Raw genomic sequence first — 26,273 nt, 5'->3', positions numbered from 1 at the left:
CGAGTGGGGCACAAACTAACACTAAAACTGGTATTTTACATAGTAACACAGGGCAGTGCAATCTATATATTTCCCTTACAGTCAGAAGATGATCTCCAGCGAATTTGTGAAAAGTTTTGATGTGTTTTTGTTGGGAAAAGTTTAATGGAGACCAGAGCCGGCCCAAATGCTTGATACAGGTATCTATATATATATATATATATATATACATACAATATATATGTTTGCACTTATGTCAATATAGCTAAATAAGGATAGCTGGACTTTATTAAGACAAAATTTGAGCGCGCACACGCAATATCTGAACGGAAGCAGAGCTAATTCATATGAGAACCTGCATATAATTCACGCTATCACGTTACATTAATCGGATTCGGCTCTCGACAAAAATAACACAATAGAAACTAAAATGAACCATTAAGAAGAAAAGAAACACATCTAGAAAAGCTGCGGGTAGCTACGATGTGTTTCCTTCACAGGTTCCATTAGTAAGACAGGCGCGCGCGCGCACAAACACACACACCGTTTGAATGATGTCATGTGAGATATACATACATTACTGATGATGAAACACACAGGCTGCTGGTGGCGTCATAGACGCGTAACTGCTGAAGTGGGTACACTGGCCTGGGCATTGGATCAGTCAAATAAATAACGCGTGAATTCCTGCGTGGACTTGGACAAATAAAGCTTCAGTGTGGATCTGAGAGCATCACTTGAACATCATTCAGTTTATTTTGTAGTGGATAGTAGGCTTTTTAAACGCATTTTCTTATTTTAATGTAATTATTTTTTATTTTGGAAAGGTCGTTATCATTTCACATTTCTATCTAAGGAAGAGTTTTGACCCCACAGGTCCGCTCAGGTTTTTATGAAGGTTGAAACCTACAGTACAGTTTTTCAGTGGTCAGCTCAGTGATCTGTAACTGCCGTAAAGATCTCACACTCGCACGCGCAGCGCGCAACAGGAGCATCTACATAAGAAACTCGTCGCGATCTTCCTCATCAATGCAATGACGCGTGGATGTATCGATCATCGATCATGGCTAAAAACAGTTCGCTGTACATTCGCATCGTCGAGGGAAGAAATCTGCCCGCTAAAGATGTGTAAGATGAACCTTCTCTTCACTTTCTTTTAATGGCTTCGTTAAAGCGATATTTTACACAGAAATATTAAATGGAGTTATAATTATGACACCAGCATGTTGTTATTGTTTTTATCTCAGCTCTGGAAGCAGTGATCCATACTGCATCATTAAAGTTGACAATGAAGTCGTGGCCAGGTGAGGCTTTAATTCTTACCTGAGTGAGCTTTTCTTCACTAATAAAAACACGAATACTAAATGTTAAATGTAAATTATTTGTTTTTTATGATTATAAAAATGTTGTTTTTGTTTTATTAGTTAGATTCAGGTATAGGTTCTGGTTAGTTTGTAATCTTTTTTAATGAACATAAATAATGAAAGTAGGCCTAAATGGTATGTGTATATAGCTCGAAAAATGTGTGTGTTTACATAAGCATGTGTGCCTAAATGTTTAGCATGGTGAATTAATGTAATTTATTGTTATTAGTTGTATAATATTGAGGATATAATGATGTTTCTCTTTATAAACCGTTCTGTTTGTCTGCTGTATGACACAAACACACACATACACACGTCTTGTGTACCACAGTGAATCAAGCATCAACCAGTTACAGCATCAGTCCGTCACCATGGAGACCAACTATCCCCCACTCCCTCAACAAATGATTTGTGTGTCTATTAGGAACATGTGTGTGTTCTTCTTTCAGATGCTGTATTTGATACAGCACACCTGGTGTGGTGCATATTTAAAAAGCCTTGTGTCTTTTGAAATGGAAATGATCGAGCCTTCCTTTTGAGAAATTGGGTGACCCTATTGATTGTTTTCCGTCATCGTCACTTATAGACATTTTAATTGTTTCTGTATCCGGGTAATTTCAGAAACGCTGACGTGCTAATGCAAATATCTGCCAACTAAACCTTCTCTACTGTACTCCATCTAGAACAGCGACCATCTGGAAGAACCTGAATCCGTTTTGGGGGGAGGAATACTCCCTTCATCTGCCGACCGGCTTCCACTCGCTCACCTTCTATGTGATGGATGAAGACACCATTGGGTAACGAATGTGATGTGTGGTTCAATGTTAGGGTCAGCATGGGTCTGATTCTTTGACCGTAGTGGCTCATTTTGTCTTTATATTCTCAACCTGATAAACCATTCAGTTAAAACAAAACTAAATTACATCTGAACTTGACAGTCATAATATGCAAAAGAGCGGTTTTCATCCACTGGAGAAGCTTTAAGTGATATGGTGGTGGGTGGATGAGAGATTTGTCAGTGCTTATGAAACACGAGTTAATAATGAGTTCTTACAGAAGGAAGAGTGTAAATTGTTGAATGTGTGAGATTAGATGAGTAAACCAACAGCTGACAGCAGGCGGTACGGTATGCTGCTGGGTATTTCTCTTCACAGTGAAATCTAAATGCTCACTAATGTAAGGAGATCAACTCTGATGTAAACACACATGAGTACACAGATGATGGTGTCACTACATCTTAAATTCACTTGCTTTACAGCAAAGTTCTGACTAGAATCTTAAAAATAAAGGTGCTTAAAAGGTTCTTCACAATGATGCTATAGAAGAACCTTTTTGGTTCCTGAAAGAACCATTTCTTTTATATATTTATAATCTAAAGAACATTTTATAAAAATAAAAAGATACTTCAGATGTATAAGATGCTTTAAACAACAATTTAGACAGTAAAGTTATTCTTTGGCATCGTGAGGCACCTTTATTTTTTTTAAGAGTGTATTTGTCCATCTTATAGTAAATACTTAACTCATTCCCCGCCAGCCACTTTTTGAAAAGTTGCCCTCCAGCGGTTTTTGTGATTTTCACAAAAGTTTCACAAAATGCCACCTAGGAAAAATATCTAAACATACAAATATATCAAATGAAAGTACAAACGCTTTACTTTCAAACAAATAAACAAAACGGAAATAAAAACGTTTCATATTTATTTTTTTTTAATGGGTATTTTTCTTAAAGAATACATTTTTTTACTTAAAAGCTGAAATAATTGCATTTTTCTGTAGGAATTTTGTTATAGATCATATTCAGAACGATTATCAAAACATACACAGAGTTTAAAATTAGTAAATGTTTTTTTTTGCTCCAGTTTTTAAAAAATTGGGTAAGTGAACCATCTAGTGGATAATCACAGTATTACAGATTAACATAAAACCTCATCAGGAACACGTTTTTAATGCAAATGTTTTCTTTTAATTGACGAGATAACTCGTCAGTGGTGGGGAAAGGGTTAAATACAGTTTATTCTTTATTAAATTAGTTGTGGTGTTTTGTCTCCCCTGCTGTTTAAACATACATTAATACAGTGGCGGCCGGTGACTTCTTTTTTCGTGGACGCTCGATTCGAAGTTCGTCACAACATGTATGCATCCTGTCATGTGTGTGGTTCCTTATTTCAAAATATGTGTTCTGCGCGTCGAGTGTGTGTATGTGCATCACATGTCTTGTCAAAATAAGTGCCTGCCGCAGATGCATCTAAAATAAACGCTCACGTTTGCCAGATACTCGCATAATCTCAAGCGTAATCAGAGTTTAGTGTTAAAGGTATTGCGGAGGATTTTCTATTTCCGGGTGGATCATCAACACTATTGGTCCTCCTAGTTGTCAATCAGGAGTGTTGTTCAATTGCATTTTTTTAAAACGTGGAGAAGGCGGTTCTTTTCTAAAATTTGAGAAAATCCTCCGCTATACCTTTAAGGGAGTGTCTTGTGTGTATTTTGTGAACGTGAGCGTCTCTTTTATAGTAAACTGTTTTAACGCGTGTGCAGCAGGCACTTATTTTGACAAAACACGTGATGCACATGGTTCACATGATGCAACAAACATATATTTTGAAAACGCACGCAACACACATAACACTCCGAACACTTATTTTGAATTTGCGCCCCTTGGATGAGCAGTCACGAGCCGCCACTGCATTTATACAAGCTGTATTGTTATAACATCTGAAGATAAAAGTAATGTTTTTCTTTTCGACATGACAGTCATGATGATGTGATCGGGAAAATCTCTCTTAATAAAGAAATGATCACTGCTCAACCCAAAGGTAAGCATCTGCTGTTGTTTCTCAAGCTAAAGATAGATGTTGTTTCATGATAAAGTTGAGAAAGGTCTGACTCTATGATCTGTGACTCTCTATCACATGACTCCATTTGACCTTTACGGTTATATGAGATATAAATCTGTTTTGGTTCTTAATTTGTTTTTAATGTTGACTTGCTGCTTGACAACTTTTTAGCATCATGCAACAGAATATTTATCGTTTTAGGTTATTGTTGTTTGTTAACACCAAGTGCATGGGTCTTCAACAGGGGGTCCAGGGCCCTTTGGGGTCCCTGGTATAAACAGGGGTCCTCAAAATAATGTTTGAATTTAAAATGTTTTTTTGAAAATAAAATTAGGCACCCAACAAAATGCATTTAAAATTTAATAATACAAAATAAAACTTAATTAAAATGAAGGTTTCCAAATTAAAATCAATTTAGTAAATCTAAAATGTTTTACCAATAATGATTTTTTTGTTGTTGTAATGTACAAAGTATATAAACCCAGTCTTAATTTGATATAAGTACCGCTCCCTAATATATGTACTGGTCCTTTAATTTTATATATATATACGGCAAAAAAATATTTTCAAGAAATTTTTTTTTTATTTTTGTCTTGTTTTCAGTAAAAATATAGACCAAAAATATACAATTAAAGTGATTTTGTGCATAAAACAAGAAAAAAAATCTGCCAATGGGGTTAGCAAAAAAATGTTGAACATTTTTCTTAAACACTAAATTCAAGAAGAATGTGCTTACCCCATTGGCAGATTTTTTTTACTTGTTTTATGCACAAAATCACTTACATTTGATATTTTTGTTATAAAAACTAGACTTATTTTCTTGGGTCATTTTGCTCATCAAGAAAAAGCATCTTAATTTAATTTTTAGATATTTTTACTGAAAACAAGACAAAAATACTAAGAAATTTTTTTTTTGAAACTATTTTTTTGCAGTGTATATATACACTGGTACTATATGTACTCAATTTGGATATATGTACTGCTCCATGCTCCTCTTCTTTATCGTTTAAGGGATCCATGGCCTAAAAAAGCTTGAAGACCTCTGCCTTAGTGAATATAAGAGAATAGTGGTTTCTTTATGTGTGTATATAAGTCAGAAACAGAGCTATGTAAAAATATGGCACAACTACAGCTGGAGTAAGATTAAAGACGGTCTTGTTTAACACGAACTTCTTGTTATGTTAAACAATAACACATTACCTATTTAATACTCTTCTTTCAACGAATGGCTGGTGCACTGCTCAGCTGATTATTAGTTCTTATGGGAAAAACATGATGTGCAGTTTAAATGACCGTGGAGGGTTTCACATCTAGCCAACATGAATCACTGCAGCCTGTCACGACTGACTCACCCACAGGATCATGGGAAGAGTTTGGGTCCGTACAACCCTTAGTCTTCTGATTTATTGCAACGTTAAACCCAAGTCAATATACTTCACGTGATTTGCTACATGAAAAAACAGTAGCGCATTGCACAAATGTCATGTGACAGCACTAAATTTGATGTTTAATAGTATCCTACAAAGATTGTGTAAGTTTATGATAGTATACACTGCAAGCACTGTTCACGACTATATAGTGCAGTCTAGATAAAACACAATGAACTAAAACCTGTTGACCCAAGTATCAAAATCAAATTCTGAGACCAGGAGCATCAAAGTTTGATTAGACTGATCAATCAATCTTGACATGACCTTACTCAGTCAATTAAAGATATCAAAATTATGTTTTCACAGAATGTTCTTTACATGATGTAGGATGATTTTAGCTGGGTTTTCATGTCAGGCAAGGTTACATATGTGCATGTTTTTAATCCTTTAGGTTTAGATAACTGGTTAAATCTGACTCGTGTTGATCCAGATGAGGAGGTTCAGGGAGAGCTTCATTTGGCTCTGGAGCTCCACAGAGATGTTCACAAAACCTTTCTGAACTGTCACGTCATTGAGGCTCGGTAAGAAACCTCTTTTTACACTTTTTTTGTTTCAATCAATCCAAGCTTTCTAAAGAGACGGATAAACCTGAATAGTTCCTCAGTTCTTGAAGCTTTACATCTGAGCTGAGTTCACTGTGAAATCTAAAGGATGGAAACAAAACATAACACTGTATGTTTATAAAAGAGGACGTATAACACAAATTGTTAGTATTTTTCTTGCTTTCAGTAAAAATATCTACAAATTCTTAAGATGCTTTTTCTTGATGAACATAACAACCCAAGAAAATAAGTCTAGTTTTTAGACCAAAAATATTCAATTTAAGTGATTTTGTTAATAAAAAAAAAAAAAAAAATCTGCCAATGGGGTAAGCAAAAAATCTAGAAAATTTTTCTTAAACACTAAATTCAAGAAAAATAAGCTTACCCCACTGGCAGATTTTTTTGCTTGTTTTATGCACAAAATCACTTACATTTAATATTTTTGGTCTAAAAACTAGACTTATTTTCTTGGGTCGTTTTCCTCATCAAGAAAAAGTATCTTAATTTAAGAATTTTTTGATATTTTTACTGAAAACAAGACAAAAATACTAAGATTTTTTTTCTTGAAAATAATTTTTTGCAGTGAAGAAGAAGAAAAAACTGATTATATGACTGTATGAGACATGTAAATAGCACTGGCGGCTCGTGACTGCTCATCCGAGGGGCGCAAATTCAAAATACTTGTTTCGGAGTGTCATGTGTTGCCTGCGTTTTCAAAATATGTGTTTGTTGCGTCATGTGAACCATGTGCATCACGTGTTTTGTCAAAATAAGTGCCTGCTGCACACGCGTCAAAACTGTTTATTATAAAAGAGACGCTCACCTTCACAAAATACACGCAAGACACTCCCTTAACACTAAACTCTGATTACGAATGAGATTATGCGATTAACGCTCACATCTCTTATCATAAACCCTTTAGACGGATCTGCAGCAGGCACTTATTTTGACAAGACACGTAATGCACACAGGATATCTTGACACGCAGATCACATATTTTGAAATTACGAACCACACACATGACGGGCTACATACTTGTGATGAACTTCGCATCAAGCACCCTCGAAAAAAGAAGTCACCGGCCGCCACTGGTGAATAGCATCTATATTATTTGGTCTTAAAGGGATAATTCACCCAGAAATGAAAATACTGTCATTATTTACTCACCCATAGGCTGTTAAAAAGCAATCTACATTTTTGTGTTTTGCTAAATATAAATGGAACATATTTGTAATTTGAAGCATCATTGACTTCCATAATAGGAAATAAAAATACTATGGAAGTCAATGATGCTCAAAATGGTTTGGTTACAAATATTGCTCACATATAAATAAAGAGGTTTGTAATAACATGAAGGTAGAGTAAATGATGTTGTAAAATGTTTAAGATCAACATATTTGAATTTTGTCATCTTCTGAGCACAGTTTGAGATACTGATGTCATCTCATCAGAAAGATATAAAACGTGAGATCTCAGGACAAACATCTGAGAAGTTGTATCACTGCAAATAATGATTTTCAAGAAAAAAAAAATCTTAGTATTTTTGTCTTATTTTCAGTAAAAATATCTAAAAATTCATAAATTAAGATGCTTTTTCTTGATGAGCAAAACGACCCAAGAAAATAAGTCTAGTTTTTAGACCAAAAATATAAATTTTAAGTGATTTTGTGCATAAAACATGCAAAAAAATCTGCCAATGGGGTAAGCACATTTTTCTTGAATTTTAATTGAATTTAGTGTTTAAGAAAAATGTTCAACATTTTTTGCTTACCCCACTGGCAGATTTTTTTGCTTGTTTTATGCACAAAATCACTTAAATTTGATATTTTTGGTCTTAAGCATCTTAATTTAAGATATTTTTTACTGAAAATAAGACAGAAATACTAAGACATTTATTTCTTGTAAATAATTTTTTGCAGTTTAGGAGTCTTTAGTACACATTGTTTGAGATATTAGATTTTGTGTGTGTGTGTGTGTGTGTGTGTGTGTGTGTGTGTGTGTGTGTGTGTGTGTGTGTGTGTGTGTGTGTGTGTGTGCGTGCGTGCGCGTTGTGAGTGTGTGTGTGTGTGTGTGTGTGTGTGTGTGTGCGTGCGCGTGTGTGTGTGTGTGTGTGTGTGTTTGTGTGTGTGTGTGCGTGTGTGTGTGTGCGTGTGTGTGTGCGTGCGGTATGATGTTAGACGTTTAGGTGGTTTCATCTGATCTGTAATGATTATGATTATATTACAGACTGCTGTGTTAAATGTGATAAGTCACACAACCATGAAATGATAAAACTGTATTTTAATTTATTACAGAGATTTGGCACCACGTGATATTACTGGTACATCTGATCCATTTACAAGAATAATCTACAACAATCTCAGCGTTGAGACGTCGGTAAGATCACGCATCTTCATTTGGTGATTGTTGTTCATAAATTCAGTGATTTTAAAAAGACGTTTAGAAACTAAACTTAAGTTGTTGTCATGTTAATATGAATAAAATGTATTACTTTAAAATTAAGAATCACTGCTATAATGAACTAAACTAAAGCATCTGCTGAATAATAATAAAATGTGTATCTGCTTTAACATGATGTGCGTTGATATCAGATAATCAAGAAAACCCGTTTCCCTCACTGGGCCGAATGTCTGGAGTTATGTTTGAATGAAGGTGAAGATGATGCTGATGGAAACATCATAGTAGAGGTTTGGGACTGGGATATGGTGGGCAAGAACGACTTTCTGGGGAAGGTGAGAACACGGCCATCAGAGTTTGTGTTTAAATAATTCACCTGATGTCTCTTTATGAGTAAAATATCAATGTCACCTCAACACATCATACAGTATTTACTCCCTACCTGAAAATACTCAGCTTATACAAATACTGAATGAAATGTTGATGCAAATGCATAGTGTGATAACCAAAAATGTTCCCTAGATTGTCAGCTCACAAATAAACCCTATCCGCCATTTTCATTCAGATTCATCTATTGTTTATCTTTTCGCAATCATATTATACAGTAATGAACTGCTGTTATTTTCAGAAGCCATCATTTCTCTAACAAAGCCGTGTTTGCTGTGACGTCAAAGCTTGTATTGAAGGATTTTCTGGCTGGTGGAGAGCGTTTGACAGATGCGTTTCTCTTTACAGTGCTGTTAGTGTTGATGCTCTGCTGTCTCTGAAATACATGAAAAACATTACACTGTAGAGAACCAATCAAAAGCAATGTACAGTAATGTAATACAGCTCTCTTTATGAACACCCACAGTAACATGAGACTCATTTTACATATTGACCTCATTGTGTTTCACCTGAATAATGACTCGATAGAGAAGAACAGTTTATGTGTGCACATTGAAGCTGTAATGTTATGCTGTAATTACACACACACATCAGCGTTAATGTCAAATATTTGAATGGTGTGGTATAACTGTAATACTGAATGTTTGTGTAGGTGGAAATCCCTCTGTCGTGTATGTACAGAACTCCTGTACTGCAGGGTTGGTTTCGTCTACAACCACTGAGGAACAAAGAGGACGACGCTGGGTAACTTTGTGTGTCTGAGTTGATCCTTATGTGATATCTTTATGTGATAGTGTCACATTTTGATATACTGTAGTGTGATCTTAATTGAATTTAGCCTGCAAAAGGTTTGTTATGTAATGAATATGACATCAAGCCAGACATCAAAATTATTCCTCGGAGTTTGTGGTTTGAATAAATTATTTAAAAGTCACTATACTATTTCCTAGAGTTTATGTGTGGATGAGACACAGTCTAGTGTAAGCACAGTTTCACTTACACTGTCTTTCTGTCTGTCTGTCAGAGGGAAACTGGGTGCCTTACGTTTAAAGGTGCGTTTGGTGGAGGACAGAATTCTTCCCTCTGTGTATTATCAGCCTCTGATGGATCTGCTTGTTGAAGCTGTCATTTCCCCAGCTGAGGTACATCACACATAAAACTGCTGTGAGCTATAAGAAACATCCCAATTTAGGGCCTTACACACACAACATACTTTTAGAAACACTGAATTACAGTATAGTCGTGTTTAATATTCCTTTTATAGATATTTGTATTTTCCTTATATTTTATACGGGGTAAATCTTAAAATATTTAATAAAAGAGGCAGATCTTAAAATAATGATTCAGCCCTTATCCATTATTTTAGGATCAGACTCTCTTATTTCATATTTTAGGATCAGGCTCTCTTATCTCATATTTTAGGATTCTTGTATTTTAGGATTTGCTTCTCTTATATCATATTTTACGATTTGGCTCTCTTATCTCATATTTTAGGATTCGGTTATCTCATCTCATATTTTAGGATCAGGTTCTCTTATTTCATATTTGAGGATTCTCATATTTTAGGATTTGCCTCTCTTAAATCATATTTTACGATTTGGCTCTCTTATCTCACATTTTAGGATTCTCATATTTTAGGATTTGCCTCTCTTATCTCATACTTTAGGATTCTCATATTTTAGGATTTGGTTCTCTTATCTCATATTTTAGGATTCGGTTCTCTTATCTCATATTTTAGGGTTTGGCTCTCTTATTTGATATTTTAGGATTCTCATAGGATTTGCCTCTCTTATCTCATACTTTAGGATTATCATATTTTAGGATTTGGATCTCTTATCTCATATTTTAGGATTTTTATGATTTGGCTCCATATTTCATATTTGAGGATTTGGCTTTCTTACCTCATATTTTAGTATTCAGTTTTCTTATCTCATGTTTTAGGATTCTCATATTTTAGGATTTTGCTCTCTTATCTAATATTTTTTGTTCTGGCTCTTTTATCTCATATTTTAAGATTTGGGATTTTAGGATTCTCATATTTTAGGATTTGCCTCTCTCATCTCATAGTTTAGGATCAGGCTCTCTTATCTCATATTTTAGGATTATCATATTTTAGGATTATCTCTTATTTTATGATTTTTAGGATTTGGCTCCCTATCTCATATTTTAGGATTTTAGGATTCAATCCTAAAATATGGCATAAGAGAGCCGAATCATAAAATATGAGATAAGAGAGTCTGATCCTAAAATATGAGATAAGAGATTTGATCCTAAAATATGATATAAGAGAGTCTGATACTAAAATATAAGATAAGAGAGTCAATCCTAAAATATAAGATAAGAGAGCCTGATCCTACAATATGAGATAAGAGAGTCTGATCCTAAAATATGAGATAAGAGAGTCGATCCTAAAATATAAGATAAGAGAGCCTGATCCTAGAATATGAGATAAGAGAGTCTGATCTTAAAATATGAGATAAGAGAGTCTGATCCTAGAATATGAGATAAGAGAGTCTGATCCTAAAATATGAGATAAGAGAGTTGATCCTAAAATATGAGATAAGAGAGTTGATCCTAAAATATGAGATAAGAGAGTCGATCCTAAAATATAAGATAAGCGAGCCTGATCCTAGAATATGAGATAAGAGAGTCTGATCCTAAAATATGAGATAAGAGAGTCGATCCTAAAATATGAGATAAGAGAGCCTGATCCTAGAATATGAGATAAGAGAGTCTGATCCTAAAATATGAGATAAGAGAGTTGATCCTAAAATATGAGATAAGAGAGTTGATCCTAAAATATGAGATAAGAGAGTCGATTGTAAAATATAAGATAAGAGAGCCTGATTCTAGAATATGAGATAAGAGAGTCTGATCCTAAAATATGAGATAAGAGAGTTGATCCTAAAATATGAGATAAGAGAGCCAAATCTTTTACCCAATCCTGTTATCAGGTTGATGATCCCACACCTCTCACTTTGCTTGAAGAGGTGACAACAGTAGAGAGTCGTCAGGACATCGCTATGACTCTGGTGAAGATCTACCTCGGCCAAGGTCTGGTCGTGCCATTTCTGGACTACCTCAACACCAGAGAAGTTCACAACACCAGTACGTGTGTGTGTTTGTGTTTCTCCAGCAGTGGATGTTGTGTGTGTGGTGTGTGTGGGGGGGGGGGGGGTGATGATAATTTCAGTCCAGTTATATTAACACACTTCCTCACGCTGTGAAGTCTCTGAACTTCTCTGTCTCATTAATGTTGTTTTGCTCTCTGTCACGATCGTGCGAGCATGCGTGGGATTTTTTTATCCTCAGCTTGGGTTTTGATAAACAAAGTGCACAAGTTTCCATAGCAACTCCACAGGAAGCAGTAGAAAACGGATGATCATAAGATGGGCGTGTCTGCCGGCGAATGAACGAAGATTGAAACTAGAATCAAGTGTTCAGTCTGATCATGTGTATAATGTATCATGACCGTCATCTCAGTTTTCACCTGGCAGATGATACAACAGGTGTACTGTTGTGTGTAGTACACTAGAAACGATCACACAGAACATCGCTGAAACCACTTAACAGTGCCCATGTGTTGTGTAGTAGATCATTGTTCAAAAACACATCTCTTCTTCTATGTTCCCAACAGCAGATCCAAACACATTGTTTCGGTCAAACTCACTGGCGTCTAAAGCCATGGAGCAGTTTATGAAGGTGTGTGTGTCTGAAATATTATTATTGTGTGATTGTATATCTAAGTGGGATGTAGTATGAGGTTTGTATGTTTATGTGTGTCAGGCTGTAGGAATGCTGTACCTCCATGAGGTTCTGAAGCCCATCATCAATCGAATCTTTGAGGAGAAGAAATACATTGAGCTTGATCCATGTAAGATAGACCTCAACCGCTCCAGGTGTGTACAAGCAACACAAATACATCTGCTGTTTATTGGAGGGTCACAGAGTATCTGGAAAACATGGGAGAGAGACAAAGAGAGAGAGAGAGAGAGAGAGAGAGAGAGAGAGAGAGAGAGAGAGAGAGAGAGAGAGAGAGAGAGAGAGAGAGAGAGAGAGAGAGAGAGAGAGAAAGTTGTTGCCAGGCAACCGAAGAGAACTTTCTGAACTTTGTATAAATAGCACTTTTCATTTAGATCTATGTATAGCATATATTCTCCACCTGTTAAATGTCACGGAGCATCTTATGATGAGGACTTTCTCAGTGTGCAAGTGAATTTCATGTAGTAATGATAAAGTAAATGCCCTGATGAACAGTGTTGTGGGTAATGCATTAGAAGCACTGCAAAAAATAATTTTCAAGAATTTTTTTTTAGGATTTTTGTCTTGTTTTCAGTAAAAATATCTAAAAATTCTTAAATTTAAGGTGTAGCAGAGGATTTTCTCGAATTTTAGAAAATAACCACCTTCTTCACTTTTTAAAAAAATGCAATTGCGCAAAACTCTTGATTGACAACTAGGAGGACCAATAGTCTTGATGATCCACCCAGAAAAAGAAAATCCTCCGCAATACCTTTAAGATTCTTTTTTTTTGATGAGCAAAACGACCCAAAAAAAAACAAGTCTAGTTTTTAGACCAAAAATATCAAATTTAAGTGATTTTGTGCATAAAACAAGCAAAAAAATCTGCCAGTGGGGTAAGCAAAAAAATCTTGAAAATTTTTCTTAAACACTGAATTGAAGAAAAATTTAAGTTATTTTCTTGGGTCGTTTTGCTCATCAAGAAAAAGCATCTTAATTTAAGAATTTTTAGATATTTTTTTTCCTTAACAAGACAAAAATACCAAGAACATTTTTTTCTTGAATTTAACATGCATTACTTAATAATATTACTTTTCTGAAGTAACGAGTAAAGTAATGCATTACTTTTTAAATGTACACATTAATATTTGAGTTACTTTTTCAAAAAGTCATGCAAGTTACTTTTTTAGTTTAATTAATTTGATAAAAAAATTATGTACTGAATTAAACCAAACGTCGTCACATTATGCACTCTATGCGTACACGCCTGCGTGGGAACAGTTTAAGTCAGAAACTGAGATCGCACACTGCAAAAAAATATTTTCAAGAAAAAAAAATCTTAGTATTTTTGTCTTGTTTTCAGTAAAAGTATCTAAAAATTCTTAAATTAAGATGCTTTTTCTTGATGAGATAAATGACCCAAGAAAATAAGTCTAGTTTTTAGACCAAAAATATCAAACTTAAGTGATTTTGTGCATAAAACAAGCTAAAAAAAATCTGCCACATTTTTCTTAAACACTAAATTCAAGAAAAGTTTAAGAAAAATGTGGCAGATTTTTTTACTTGTTTTATGCACAAAATCACTTAAGTTTGATATTTGTCAAGATTTTTTGCTCATCAAGAAAAAGCATCTTAATTTAAGAATTTTTTTTGATATTTTTATAGAAAACAAGACAAAAATACGAATACATTTTTTTTTTGAAAATCATTTTGCAGTGCAGGCCAGAGTTCGAAATTTTTGTGATGAAATATGCAATTTCTGAATGCAGAACTTTTCAGTCATAAAAAACACTTGCAAGGCCTGAAAGAGATCAAGCCTCAGCCGAGAAAAAGTAACGCAAAAGTAACTAAAAAGTAACGTACACTGCAAAAAATGCTTTTCAAGAAAACATTTTCTTAGTATTTTTGTCTTGTTTTCATAACAAATATAAAAAAATTCTTAAATTAAGAAGCTTTTTCTTGATGAGCAAAATGACCCAAGAAAGTTTTTAGACCAAAAATATCAAATTTAAGTGATTTTGTGCATAAAACAAGCAAAAAAATCTGCCAATGGGGTAAGCAACTTTTTCTTGAATTTTTCTTGAATTTAGTTTTAAAGAAAAATGTTCAAGATTTTTTTGTTTACCCCATTGGCAGATTTTTTTTTGCTTGTTTTCCCCAACACTGCTGTTGATTGTCACTATGCCGATATTCCTACCAGGCTTTTTAACCAGTAAACTTTACCTACTGTATTTACTTCCCCTATCTCTCTCTCTCTCTCTCTCTCTCTCTCTCTCTCTCTCTCTCTCTCTCTCTCTCTCTCTCTCCCCCTCCCTCTCTCAAGACGTATATCATTCAAAGGTTCATTATCTGAAGCTGAGATCCGGGAGAGCAGCGTGGGTCTGCTGCAGACGTATCTGACCAGCATCATGGAAGCCATCGTCAGTTCTGTCTCTCAGTGTCCTCCTGTGATGAGAGTCGTGTTCAAACAGCTTCATAAACGAGTAGAGGAGCAGTTTCCAGGAGCAGGGAATGAGGTAAATTCTCCTCATACCTCTGATCTCATGTCGATGTCTGTCTGGATGATATCACGTCACTCGTCTCTCTTTCTGCAGGATGTGAAGTATTTGGCCATCAGTGGGTTTTTCTTCTTACGTCTGTTTGCTCCTGCGATCCTGACACCAAAACTCTTCCAGCTGAGAGATTATCACGCTGACACGCGCACCAGCAGAACTCTCTTACTGCTCGCCAAGGTCCAACACACTCACACTAATGGACACGCATACAGACAAACACAAGTTTGTTACAAAGTGCTACATTGTTTCAAAACCACATATACAGTTACTTGAGATTCTCAAATCTGATTGGACAAGAGACATTCCAAAAGTACTGGAACTTTGTTATGTAGTGCTGCCTCACGATTGGTCTCGACTAATCGTTTGCAGAATAAAAGTTTTTGTTTATATAATATATTGTATAAATACACACACACACATAAGCATGTATATAATTAAGATACATTTGCATGTGTATATACATGTTTATATTTAAATATAATTTATATTGTATATAAATATAAATATTTATTATATAAAAAAATTTCTTAAAATTTTACATGTATATGTGTGTCTATTTATATAAACATAATTATTATACACAGTACACACACATATATTATGTAAACAAAAACTTTTTTTCTGCAAACAATTTGTTACGACTAATCGTGAGGCAGCACTGAACAGATTTTAAACTGATTCCTCGCCAGCCTTTTTTTGAAAAATTGCCCGCCAGCAATTTTTTGTGATTTTTACAAAGGTTTCACAAAATGCCTTCCAGGTAAATTTTCTTCATAAATATATCAAATGAAAGAACAGACCCTCTGCTTTCAAACAAACAGTAAACAAACAAAACAGGAAAAAAAAACGTTTCATCCTATCATTATATTTTCTCTGTTTATGAACTACTAAATATGGGTATTTTTACAATAAAATTTATTTAGCAAAAAGTTGAAATTATTGCATTTTTGTGAAGGAATTTAGTTAGAGATCAGATTTAGAACGATTATCAAAACATACACAGAGTTTAAAATTAGTAAATACATTTCTTGCTTCAGTTTTTTTATAAATTGGGTAAGAGCACCATCAAGTGGATAATCGCGGTTACAGATTAACATTAAAACTCATAAGGGACACGTTTTTTTTTCATGCAAACGTTTCTCTTAATTGACGAGATAACTCTTCGATGGCAGGGAAAGAGTTAAATTCCAGATTTAGGGGATGATCACAACAAAGGTGTACATGGAAGGCGTTTTTTTTTTGGGGTCACTTAAAAAAAGCAGTGCAGCACGGCTTTTATATTGCTAGGCAATCACCGAAGCAACTGTCCTGTCAATCAAATATTGAAGCATGAGCTCTCTGGCACGCCAAACAACAGTAAACTTCTGTCACCACAACGGAACGTCTGGCTCTCCTCTCATTTGATTGGACAAAGGAAGAATGTGAATGAAGTCGGGCGCTTTTCCGCTCAGAGCGTTCCTTCAAAAACACATGGCAAATGGGGCAGCCAAAAAGCAAAGTGTTCCGCGCAGATAAACGGCGCTGCCCATAGAAAACCATTCAAAAAAGGTGCCTGCCACCACCATAAACGCGTTCTGTGTGATCGCCCCCCTAATAAAACATTTAAAATATTTTCTTAAAGATCAAGCAGAAACAGTTGAATATTTACAGTTTATCTTTATATTCTTTCATTATAAATTTTACCTGTTCTTCACCTGCCTTCTTGTGTGTCACACACTATCGCCATCTGCAGGTGATATATCTTAACCAACACAGTTTAAGGGTTAAAAATGACAATTTTATTATAAATCACTCACCCGTGTCGTCCTAAACCACCAAGTTCTCTGATTGTCTTCAGGACACACTTTTAGATATTTTTAAAGAAAACTCTCTCTCTCTCTCTCTCTCTCTCTCTCTCTCTCTCTCTCTCTCTCTCTCTCTCAGGCTCTTCAGAGTGTGGGTAATTTAGGTCTACAGTTGGGTCATGGTAAGGAGCAGTGGATGACTCCTCTTCACTCCATCATTCTGTGCAGTGTGGCCTCTGTTAAAGATTTCCTTGACAAGCTGATAGACATCGATCACAACAGCGGTGAGTTAATACTGAAGATATCGATTAACTTACTAACCTGACGAGAGAGAGAGGGGGGGGGGCTGTGTCTGTTGTCCTACATTAAAAAATGTAATCTTACTTAGTATTTTTGTCTTGTTTTCAGTAAAAATATCTAAAAATTCATAAATTAAGATGCTTTTTCTTGATGAGCAAAATGACCCAAGAGAATAAGTCTAGTTTTTAGACCAAAAATATCAAATTTAAGTGATTTTGTGCATAAAACAAGCAAAAAAACTGCCAATGAATTTTTCTTGAATTTAGTATTTAAGAAAAATTTTCAAGATTTTTCGCTTACCCCATTGGAAGATTTTTCTGTTTGTCTTATGCACAAAATCACTTAAATTTGATATTTTTGGTCTAAAAACTAGACTTATTTTTTTGGGTCATTTTGCTTATCAAGAAAAAGCATCTTAATTTAAGAATTTTTAGATATTTTTACTGAAAACAAGACACAAATACTTAGAATGTTTTTTCTTGAAAATCATTTGTTGCAGTGTAGTTTTAGTAGATTTTACACACAAAATATAACATTTAAGCGAATAAGTCCTTAAAACAAGCAAAAAAAATCTGCCAATGGAATAAGAAAAAAATTCTTGAATTAGGTGTTTATGAAAAAAGTAAACTTATTTAAAGAAATTCTTTCGTATTCCATTGGCAGATTTTTTTGCTTGTTTTAAGCACTAATTTACTTCAAGTTTATATTTTTTGTCTAAAAACTAGACTTATTTTCCTTGGTCATTTTGCTCATTAAAAAAATACATCTTAATTGTAGGTAGATATACTGAAAACAAGACAAAAATACAAATTAAAAAAGTCATTTTTTTTCCAGTTTGCACGTATGCATAATTAACACGGCCATTTAGGTATTAAGAGAAAGTAAACCACTGAAAAAGTAAACACATGTGTAACAGTATATATTAGATGCTGCTACCTTTAGTCTTAAAGGGAAAGTTACCTAATTTTGCTCCTGCTCATGTTAATCAAACAGCATTGATAGAAAATCTCTTACTGCTCTTGACTACTCACTTTTCTACCTTTGATAAGATTTATTAAGAGTTATGAAAATTATTTTGTATTAAATTAATAGCGTAAAAACCTTATTAAAAGAAAACTCTACTGTAATACATATGGTTATCATGATACAAAATTAATCCTATCGTGATGTTAGAGTTTGGCTCCCCCTATTGTAACTAAAGCGTTAATGAGCACCTTGACTTCCATAGTATTTGTTTTTCCTACTATGAAAGTCAATGGTGCTCCTGTTTTACAAATATCTTCCTTTGTTTTACTTAAACACATGTAAGAAAAGACACTGATAACTGCATTAAAACTGGACACCTGGTTTGGTGTTGTCATGTTTCACAGTAATTTGTAGATGTGTTGCATGTGGAGTGAATGTGAAACACTGTTAGCTGAATACAGGCGAGTGCGCCACCTGCTGTCTGTCCTGAAGTACTGCACCTCACCTTCAAATTTAACAAGCCGCTCTTTTAAATTCATATGGATCAATACCTTTACAGGACATTGGATGTAAAACTTCATCATATTCCTAAATCATCTCGTTTCTTTTTACTGGTGTTACATCAAGCACCAATATTATTATTATTATTTATAGCCTATTTCAATAAACACATTAACAACCATTCAGAACGCTTCAGCATTGTTTTGTTGTGTTTCTCCTCAGTGTGTGAGGTTCCTCAGCGAGCTGTGTTCTTACCTTCAGTCATAGTAAAGGAAGGATTCCTACAGAAACACACAGCAAAAGGACCACAGCTCATCCAACGCTTGACTTTTAAGAAACGATACTTCTGGTTGAGCTCAGAGTCGCTGTCATACGCCAAGAGCCCTGACTGGCAGGTCTGACACACACACGCACACACACACACGCAAGACTGTTCATGTTGTAATACATGATGTCATCAAGCTCCTCCTCCTCACCATATTTCACTGGTATATATTGTGTTTGTGTGTTTGTTTGTGTGTGTGTGTTACAGGTGCGCTCCTCTATTCCTGTCCAGCGTGTGTGTGCTATCGAGCGGGTGGATGAAAACGCCTTTCAGCTTCAAAACGTCATGCAAGTCATCACACAAGATACAGAAGGACAATTACAAACAACATACCTGCAGTGCAAGGTGCAAAACACACACACCATGTACATAAACATAAACACACACACAAACAGAAACACACACACACACACACAAACAAGTAAGAATTGTTTGTCTGGGATGCATCTGTAAAGGACAGACAGAAAAAACACTCACAATTTACAGTAAGCTATGTACAGTATTGTACTGGTGTGTTTAAATTGCACTATTACAGCAGGTGTGTGTGTGTGTGTGTGTGTGTGTGTGTGTGTGTGTGTGTGTGTGTGTGTGTGTGTGTGTGTGTGTGTGTGTGTGTGTGTGTGTGTGTGTGTGTGTGTGTGTGTGTGTGTGTGTGTGTTTCAGAATGTAAATGATCTCAATCATTGGCTATCAGCGATCAGGAAGGTCAGTATTTATAATGAGAACATGCTGCCATCATTTCACCCTGGAGCTTACCGCGGTAACAAATGGACCTGCTGCTTACAGCCAGACCGCACAGGTGTGTGAAAAAGTACTATAGTAAAACCACTGCATATATTATGGAACTATGTAATTTAATTTGTGCATTATTATGGTAATCATGTAAAATCTTAAACATTTACATTTAGCAGATTTTTTTAGCCAAAGCTACTAACAAAAAGAGAATAAAAAATTTTCATATAATTACAATGACATACTGATACCACCAATATACCTTTACATACCACAATTTTTTCCCCATATTTCAGTAGTTTTGTGTTCATGATAGTCAGTGTATCAGTGTTTTTGTGTGTTTGTTTTAGTCACCGGCTGTAGTCGGACTCATTCTGCTGTGACTCTGGCTGACTGGAGCGATCCATTAGATCCTGATGCTGAAATACAGATGATTTATAAAGAGCTTCTGCAGGGAAGAGACAAACTCAGGTTTGTGTGTAAATAATCCTAAATCTCCAGCAGGTGTCGCTGTTGTACTGAAAGAAGACTTCATAATACCTGCTTCCTTTAACATTGTACATTTATATCCTCTTATTAATAAAGAATTAACATATATGAACCTGCACCACAAAACCAGTTGAAAAATAGCACAGGTATATTTGTAGCAATAGCCAACAATACATTGTAGTTGTATGGGTCAAAAGTATTGATTTCAGGGTTTCCCACAGCACTTTTCAGTTTGGGCGGCCCACCTAATTGTGGATGCGCTTCACACTGCGAGCGGGCACGCGCCACATGGCCAAAATGAGAGAAAGACATGGTTTGTCAATGTCTGGAGGATAACTAGCGTGTTGATAAAACATTTAATTCATTAATAATCTAGTATGTGTTCATTTTCTGTCATAGTTTCTTCAAAATTGAGTTTTATTTGAGTGTTTTAAATAAAAATATTTTCATCATGACACGTACGCCTCTTTGATTGCCACAGCCCCGGCCCGCCCACCTGCACAACCCTACCACCTTAACTAACAAATTTTCTGCGGGAAACCCTGGATTTTTATATAAAGGATATTAGCTCTTTCCACTCAGCATTTTTTTATTTATTTCTAAAAATCTATAAACATTTAAATATATCAAATGAAAGAACAGACCCTCTGCTTTAACAAACAATAAACAATCAAACAAAATCAGAAAACACAGTTTCATCCTATCTTTATTTTTTTCTCTACTTATAAACTCTTAAATATTACGGAGCCCCTAAGGGGACATGGAGCAAAAATTAAATAAAGTTTAGTTTCATTTGCTCAAGTGAAACTTTCATGTGCTCACGCGAAACCTTCATGTTTAGTTTTGTGTGCTCACGTGAAGCAATCGCGTGAGCACGTGCAACTATCGCGTGCTCCCCTAAAAGCGAAAGTTTCACGCGAGCGAGCGATAGTTTCACGCGAGCGCGCTATAGTTTCACGTGAGCACGCGATAGTTTCACGCGAGCACACAAAACTAAACTTAAAAAAAAATTCTGCACATGAAGGTTTTGCGTGAGCACATGAAACTATACTTTAGATTTGTTTTACTCCAATGTCACCTTAGGGGCTCGGTATTAATATGGGTATTTGTCTTAAAAAAAAATTTTTGCAAAAAGCTGAAATAACTGCATTTTTGTTAAGGAATTTGTTAGAGATCAGATTCAGAACGATTATCAAAACATACACAGAGTTTTAAATTAGTAAATAACATTTTTGCTTGAGTTTTTTTATAAATTGGATAAAAAATGCGGTATTACAGATTGACATAAAAATTCATGAGTGACACGTTTTTATCCAAATATTTTCAAAAAATCTTGAAAATTTTGGTTAAACACTAAATTCAAGAAAAATGCGCTTACCCCACTGGCAGATTTTTGGCTTGTTTTATGCACAAAATCACTTAAATTTTATATGTTTGGTCAAAAACTAGACTTATTTTCTTGGGTCGTTTTGCTCATCAAGAAAAAGCAGCTTAATTTAAGAATTTTTAGATATTTTTACGGAAAACAAGACAAAAATACTAAGACAATTTTTTTCTTGAAAATCATTTAAGCAGAAAGTTTTCTGTGAATGATATGCACTATGTACTGCCAGGTAAAACATACATTTCCAAAACAGTAATTCCAAATTAAGGGAAGTGAGGAAGCTATTCTTAAGGATCTGTAAGGCATTGATTTTTTTTTTTAAATATGCAATTTCTGAATGCAGAACTTTTCAGTCATAAAAAACACCTGCAAGGCCTGAAAGAGATCAAGCCTCAGCCAAGTAAGAAAAAGTAACGCAAAAGTAATTAAAAATTAACGTAAGCATTACTTTCCATGAAAAGTAACCAAGTAACGCAATTAGTCACTTTTTTGGCGAGTAACTTAATATTGTAATGCATTACTTTTAAAAGTAACTTTCCCCAATTGTCAAAGCCCTAAAACAGGCAATTAATCGCCACACTTTATCAGGCAATTAACCATCAACCAAATTTCATAATCGTGACAGCCCTAATGATCTACGGTATTTTGGAAGAAAAACTATACTTACCATGGTAAATTACTATAGTGAAGAGCTGCCATCATGTGATATCACCACTGTGGATGTTTTTGACACAGGAAGAAATACCTGGACACACAGGAAGTGGAAACAGCAGAACAGGAAGTGACTCCTGTAAAGGCCAGCGACCTGTCATCAGGTCAGATATTTGTTTTTTCTTCTTTACTATGGTGTATATGGTAAAGCTGAATCATGCATAGGTTTTGGTTTATCACATGATAAATATGAAAATGTTAATAAATATATGAATGTCAGCTTTTATGAGAATCTCTCTTCATCTGTATGTGTGTGTTTGTGTTAGTGTCTACTCAGGGTCGTTGTGAGCGTGCACGAGTCGTCGTCTCTCGTTTGTTGGATGTTGTTTTGGATTTAGAACAGGTACATTCATCCTTCAAGAGTCGAGAAACAGATGAAAGCAGTTCACTTATAATGAGCTCATAGAGAACGACAGAAACCCAGAGAAGACCACGACTCACCTTCACTGTCCTTCAACACACACTGATGATTATTACTGTACAGGACTTCTAACACAACTGTCAAATGAAACGTATGCAATCCAGACGTCTTTCCTTTATATGTTTTTAAAGTAATTATTTTTATGGATTTGTACGTGTTTTTATTCTGTAATTTTTAAGCAGATGCCCTAGTGTAGTTTTTGAACCAGCCCTATATCTGTGTTTATCTTGCGGTCTGCATGGCATTTTGCTAAATGGCGTGACCCTGTTTTTAAAAACACACAGGAAGATGCAGAGGAGTTATTGAAAACAACAACAGTGTGTAACATTGTGCCCACTACACTACACACTACAAGCTATTTTTGTGTTGTTATCTGGATCCATAGTTTTTTCAACACAGTTTATGAAGTAGTTTTTGACCAAATCTGCAGTGTTCCTGAACTTGACTGATACTGTCATTGTAATATTTTTATATTTGCACTAAAATGATTTGTATATTGTCTTATATCAGCATTGTTGTTATTTTAAATATGATGAATTGCTTTGCGTTTATTGAAAGAACAATGTTGTAGATTCTCCTGTGCACATGACGTATTCAGGTTTAAAATGTGTAAAGATTGGGAGCAATGCTTGTACTGCATCTCTTTACATGCAGTATGATGATGTATCTGATATTTTTGATGTCAATGGCATGTTTAGATGTTTTTCTTTATAAATTAACCTAAATGAAGGCTTTGCAATGTGCCAAATGGTGTTTTGGGGTTGTGCGAGCATGTGTGTACAAAACAGTAAAGCAGATTCATTTTGAACTTTTTTGCCAACTGATATCATTTAAAACTTTTGCAGTCCTGTGCCTTTTGTTGATTCTGTTTAAGAAGAGAAAGACGTTGATCTGCTGTGCCTATTAAAACAATTTACACAAACCTGAAAAACTCATCACTTTCTTTTCAACACACAAAGGAGGACTGATAAAATGTGCATTTTTTATATTATTTAATTTTTTATTGCAAAGAGACAAAATAAATATAAAATGTGAAATTATTCCAAATTCCTTTTAAGGAAGTCACATGAAGATGTTTTTTTGATAAGCAAAACGACCCAAAAAAATAAGTAGTTTTTAGACCAAAAATATCATATTTAAGTGATTTTGTGCATAAAACAAGCAAAAAAATCTGCCAATGGGGTAAGCAAAAAAATCTTGAACATTTTTCTTAAACACTAAATTCAAGAAAAATTTGCTTACCCCATTGGCAGATTTTTTTTTGCTTGTTTTATTCACAAAATCACTTAAAATTGATGTTTTTGGTCTGAAAACTAGACTTATTTTCTTGGGTCATTTTGCTCATCAAGAAAAAGCATCTTAATTTAAGAATTTTTAGATATTTTTACTGAAAAGACAAAAATACTAAAACATTTTTTCTTGAAAATCTTTTTTTGCAGTGTACTTTGCGGTTTATTTTGTCATTGAAATTTGGCTGGGTGGTAAAGAACACATTTGTCTTTGGTGTGATTTAATATCAGACTTTGCACAGGCTTTAATAATACAGTAAGATCAGAAGATTGAAAGAAATACAAACAGAGAGATGAATCTCATAATTCATTTCTTGTTTAAGAAATTTATTTCACAGGAAACACAGACATGCAACAAGATCATAACTGTTTCATTAAGACATAAATCTTAAAAGCCCTTTGAATTGTTTCACAAAATAATTTGTCTGATATTCGAAATAGATTCTCAACATTATTTCTATTGCCTGTCAGAGTTGTGACATGAATGAATGAAAGAAACTAATAAATTTTAGTTGACATCAACAGATGACCTGGATCGCCCCCCAAATAAAATAAACAGCCAACATCCAAACACTTTACATGATCGGACTATTCATCATAATATCATATTAATTAATAAAACAATTTTACTTTTCAGGGTTTCAGGCTGTGACACATTTAAATGTGTGTCAGCGATAAATTTATTCAGCAGTATTCTCATCAGATAGATGATCTACAGGGAAACAGATTCTCATGCTCCTAAAACACTATTTCAGTTCTGTCACTAATGCGTCCCATTATAAAACACTAATGAATGTCTGATGATAAAGCCTGAAGGTCTGTCAGCAGATCTTATGATCTGACCATATGATCTGATCTCTTCAGCTGAAGAAAAATACACAACGAACATATACAAATCTTTCATCTGTTAGTTATTCCTAATAGATTTCTTTAAAGCTTATAGCCAACATGCAGAACAATATTACTGTAAGTCAGTACATCCCCTCAAACTAAATATTACTGTAAATCAGCCTATTACCCTGAATACTGTGTGTATAATCCAACATCTAAAAGAAGAGACGTGTGCAAGTTATTTTTGAGGGATCCATATGGCCAGGATCTAATAAAGCCTAATGAGGGAGAAAAGTCACCCCTAAAAACACAGCAGACATCATGCTGGGTAAAAAGAGTTATTCACAAAATTCATTAAGGCCAAAACTCGAAGACGTTTCTAAGATTGTATAATAGTGTCATTTAATCTCAAATTACCATATTCAGACCATTATTCGAGCAGTTACACTGTACAAAATTATTTGTTGGTTCAACTTAAAAAATTCTGTGACCTGCCTGACTTAAAATTTTGAGTTCATTCAACTTTAAAATGTTAGTTGACTCAAAAAAGTTGAATAACTTAATTTGAACTATTTTTTTTACAGTGTAGTAACTAATCTGTACAGTACATTCCCAATCCAGTAAAAATTCCCAGATTACTTTGAAGGGTTTTTGCCAGTTTAATCTCCAAAAAAATGGATTATATTTATGCACTGCAAAAAATTATTTTCAAGAAAAAAAATTCTTAGTATTTTTGTCTTGTTTTCAGTAAAAATATTTAAAAATGCTTAAATTAAGTTGATTTTTCTTAATGGGCAAAACGACCCAAGAAAATAAGTCTGGTTTTTAGACCAAAAATATCAAATTTAAGTGATTTTGTGCATAAAACAAGCAAAAAAAGTCTTAAACATTTTTCTTAAACACTAAAATCAAGATTTTTTTGCTTGTTTAATGCACAAAATCACTTAAATTTGATATTTTTGGTCTGAAAACTAGACTTATTTTCTTGTTTTGCTCATCAAGAGAAAGCTTCTTAATTTAAGAATTTTTAGATATTTTTACTGAAAATAATACTAAGAACATTTTTAACTTTCTAACTTAATATTTTTGTCTTGTTTTCAGTAAAAATATTTAAAGATACTTAAATTGAGATGTATTTTCTTGATGAACAAAATGACATAGGAAATTAAGTCTATATTTTCAGACAAAGTTTTAAGACAAAAAAATATACAATTTAAGCAAATTAGTGCTTAATTTTTTTTTCTTGAATTAAGTGTTTATGAAAAAAGTAAACTTATTTCAAGAAATTTTTTTATTCCAATGGCAG

At 34.4% G+C, this 26,273-nt stretch overlaps 1 protein-coding gene across 2 annotated transcripts; it reads left to right on the top strand.

Annotated features, from left to right (window-relative positions):
• Positions 1-570: 570 nt before the first annotated feature.
• LOC135730412 (rasGAP-activating-like protein 1) lies at positions 571-23,762 on the top strand. 2 transcript variants are annotated; one of them, XM_065248330.1, is made up of 22 exons: positions 571-749; positions 856-1,107; positions 1,227-1,283; positions 2,027-2,140; positions 4,100-4,161; positions 6,004-6,133; positions 8,449-8,530; positions 8,746-8,886; positions 9,591-9,682; positions 9,963-10,080; positions 11,893-12,046; positions 12,576-12,640; positions 12,725-12,837; positions 15,003-15,195; positions 15,274-15,411; positions 17,158-17,302; positions 19,008-19,180; positions 19,318-19,455; positions 19,774-19,909; positions 20,193-20,313; positions 22,451-22,530; positions 22,693-23,762. In XM_065248330.1, the coding sequence occupies exons 2-22, from the start codon at positions 1,025-1,027 to the stop codon at positions 22,830-22,832; spliced, it is 2,475 nt and encodes an 824-aa protein (XP_065104402.1). In that variant the 5' UTR covers positions 571-749; positions 856-1,024; the 3' UTR covers positions 22,833-23,762. The 2 variants fall into 2 exon arrangements, with proteins under 2 accessions (XP_065104402.1, XP_065104401.1); XM_065248329.1 differs by having other exon boundaries at positions 571-1,107.
• The last annotated feature ends 2,511 nt before the right edge of the window (positions 23,763-26,273 follow it).

Source organism: Paramisgurnus dabryanus, chromosome 11, assembly GCF_030506205.2.
Source record: "Paramisgurnus dabryanus chromosome 11, PD_genome_1.1, whole genome shotgun sequence".
NCBI lineage: Eukaryota > Metazoa > Chordata > Actinopteri > Cypriniformes > Cobitidae > Paramisgurnus > Paramisgurnus dabryanus.
This window is presented reverse-complemented; position numbering and strand designations above follow the sequence as displayed.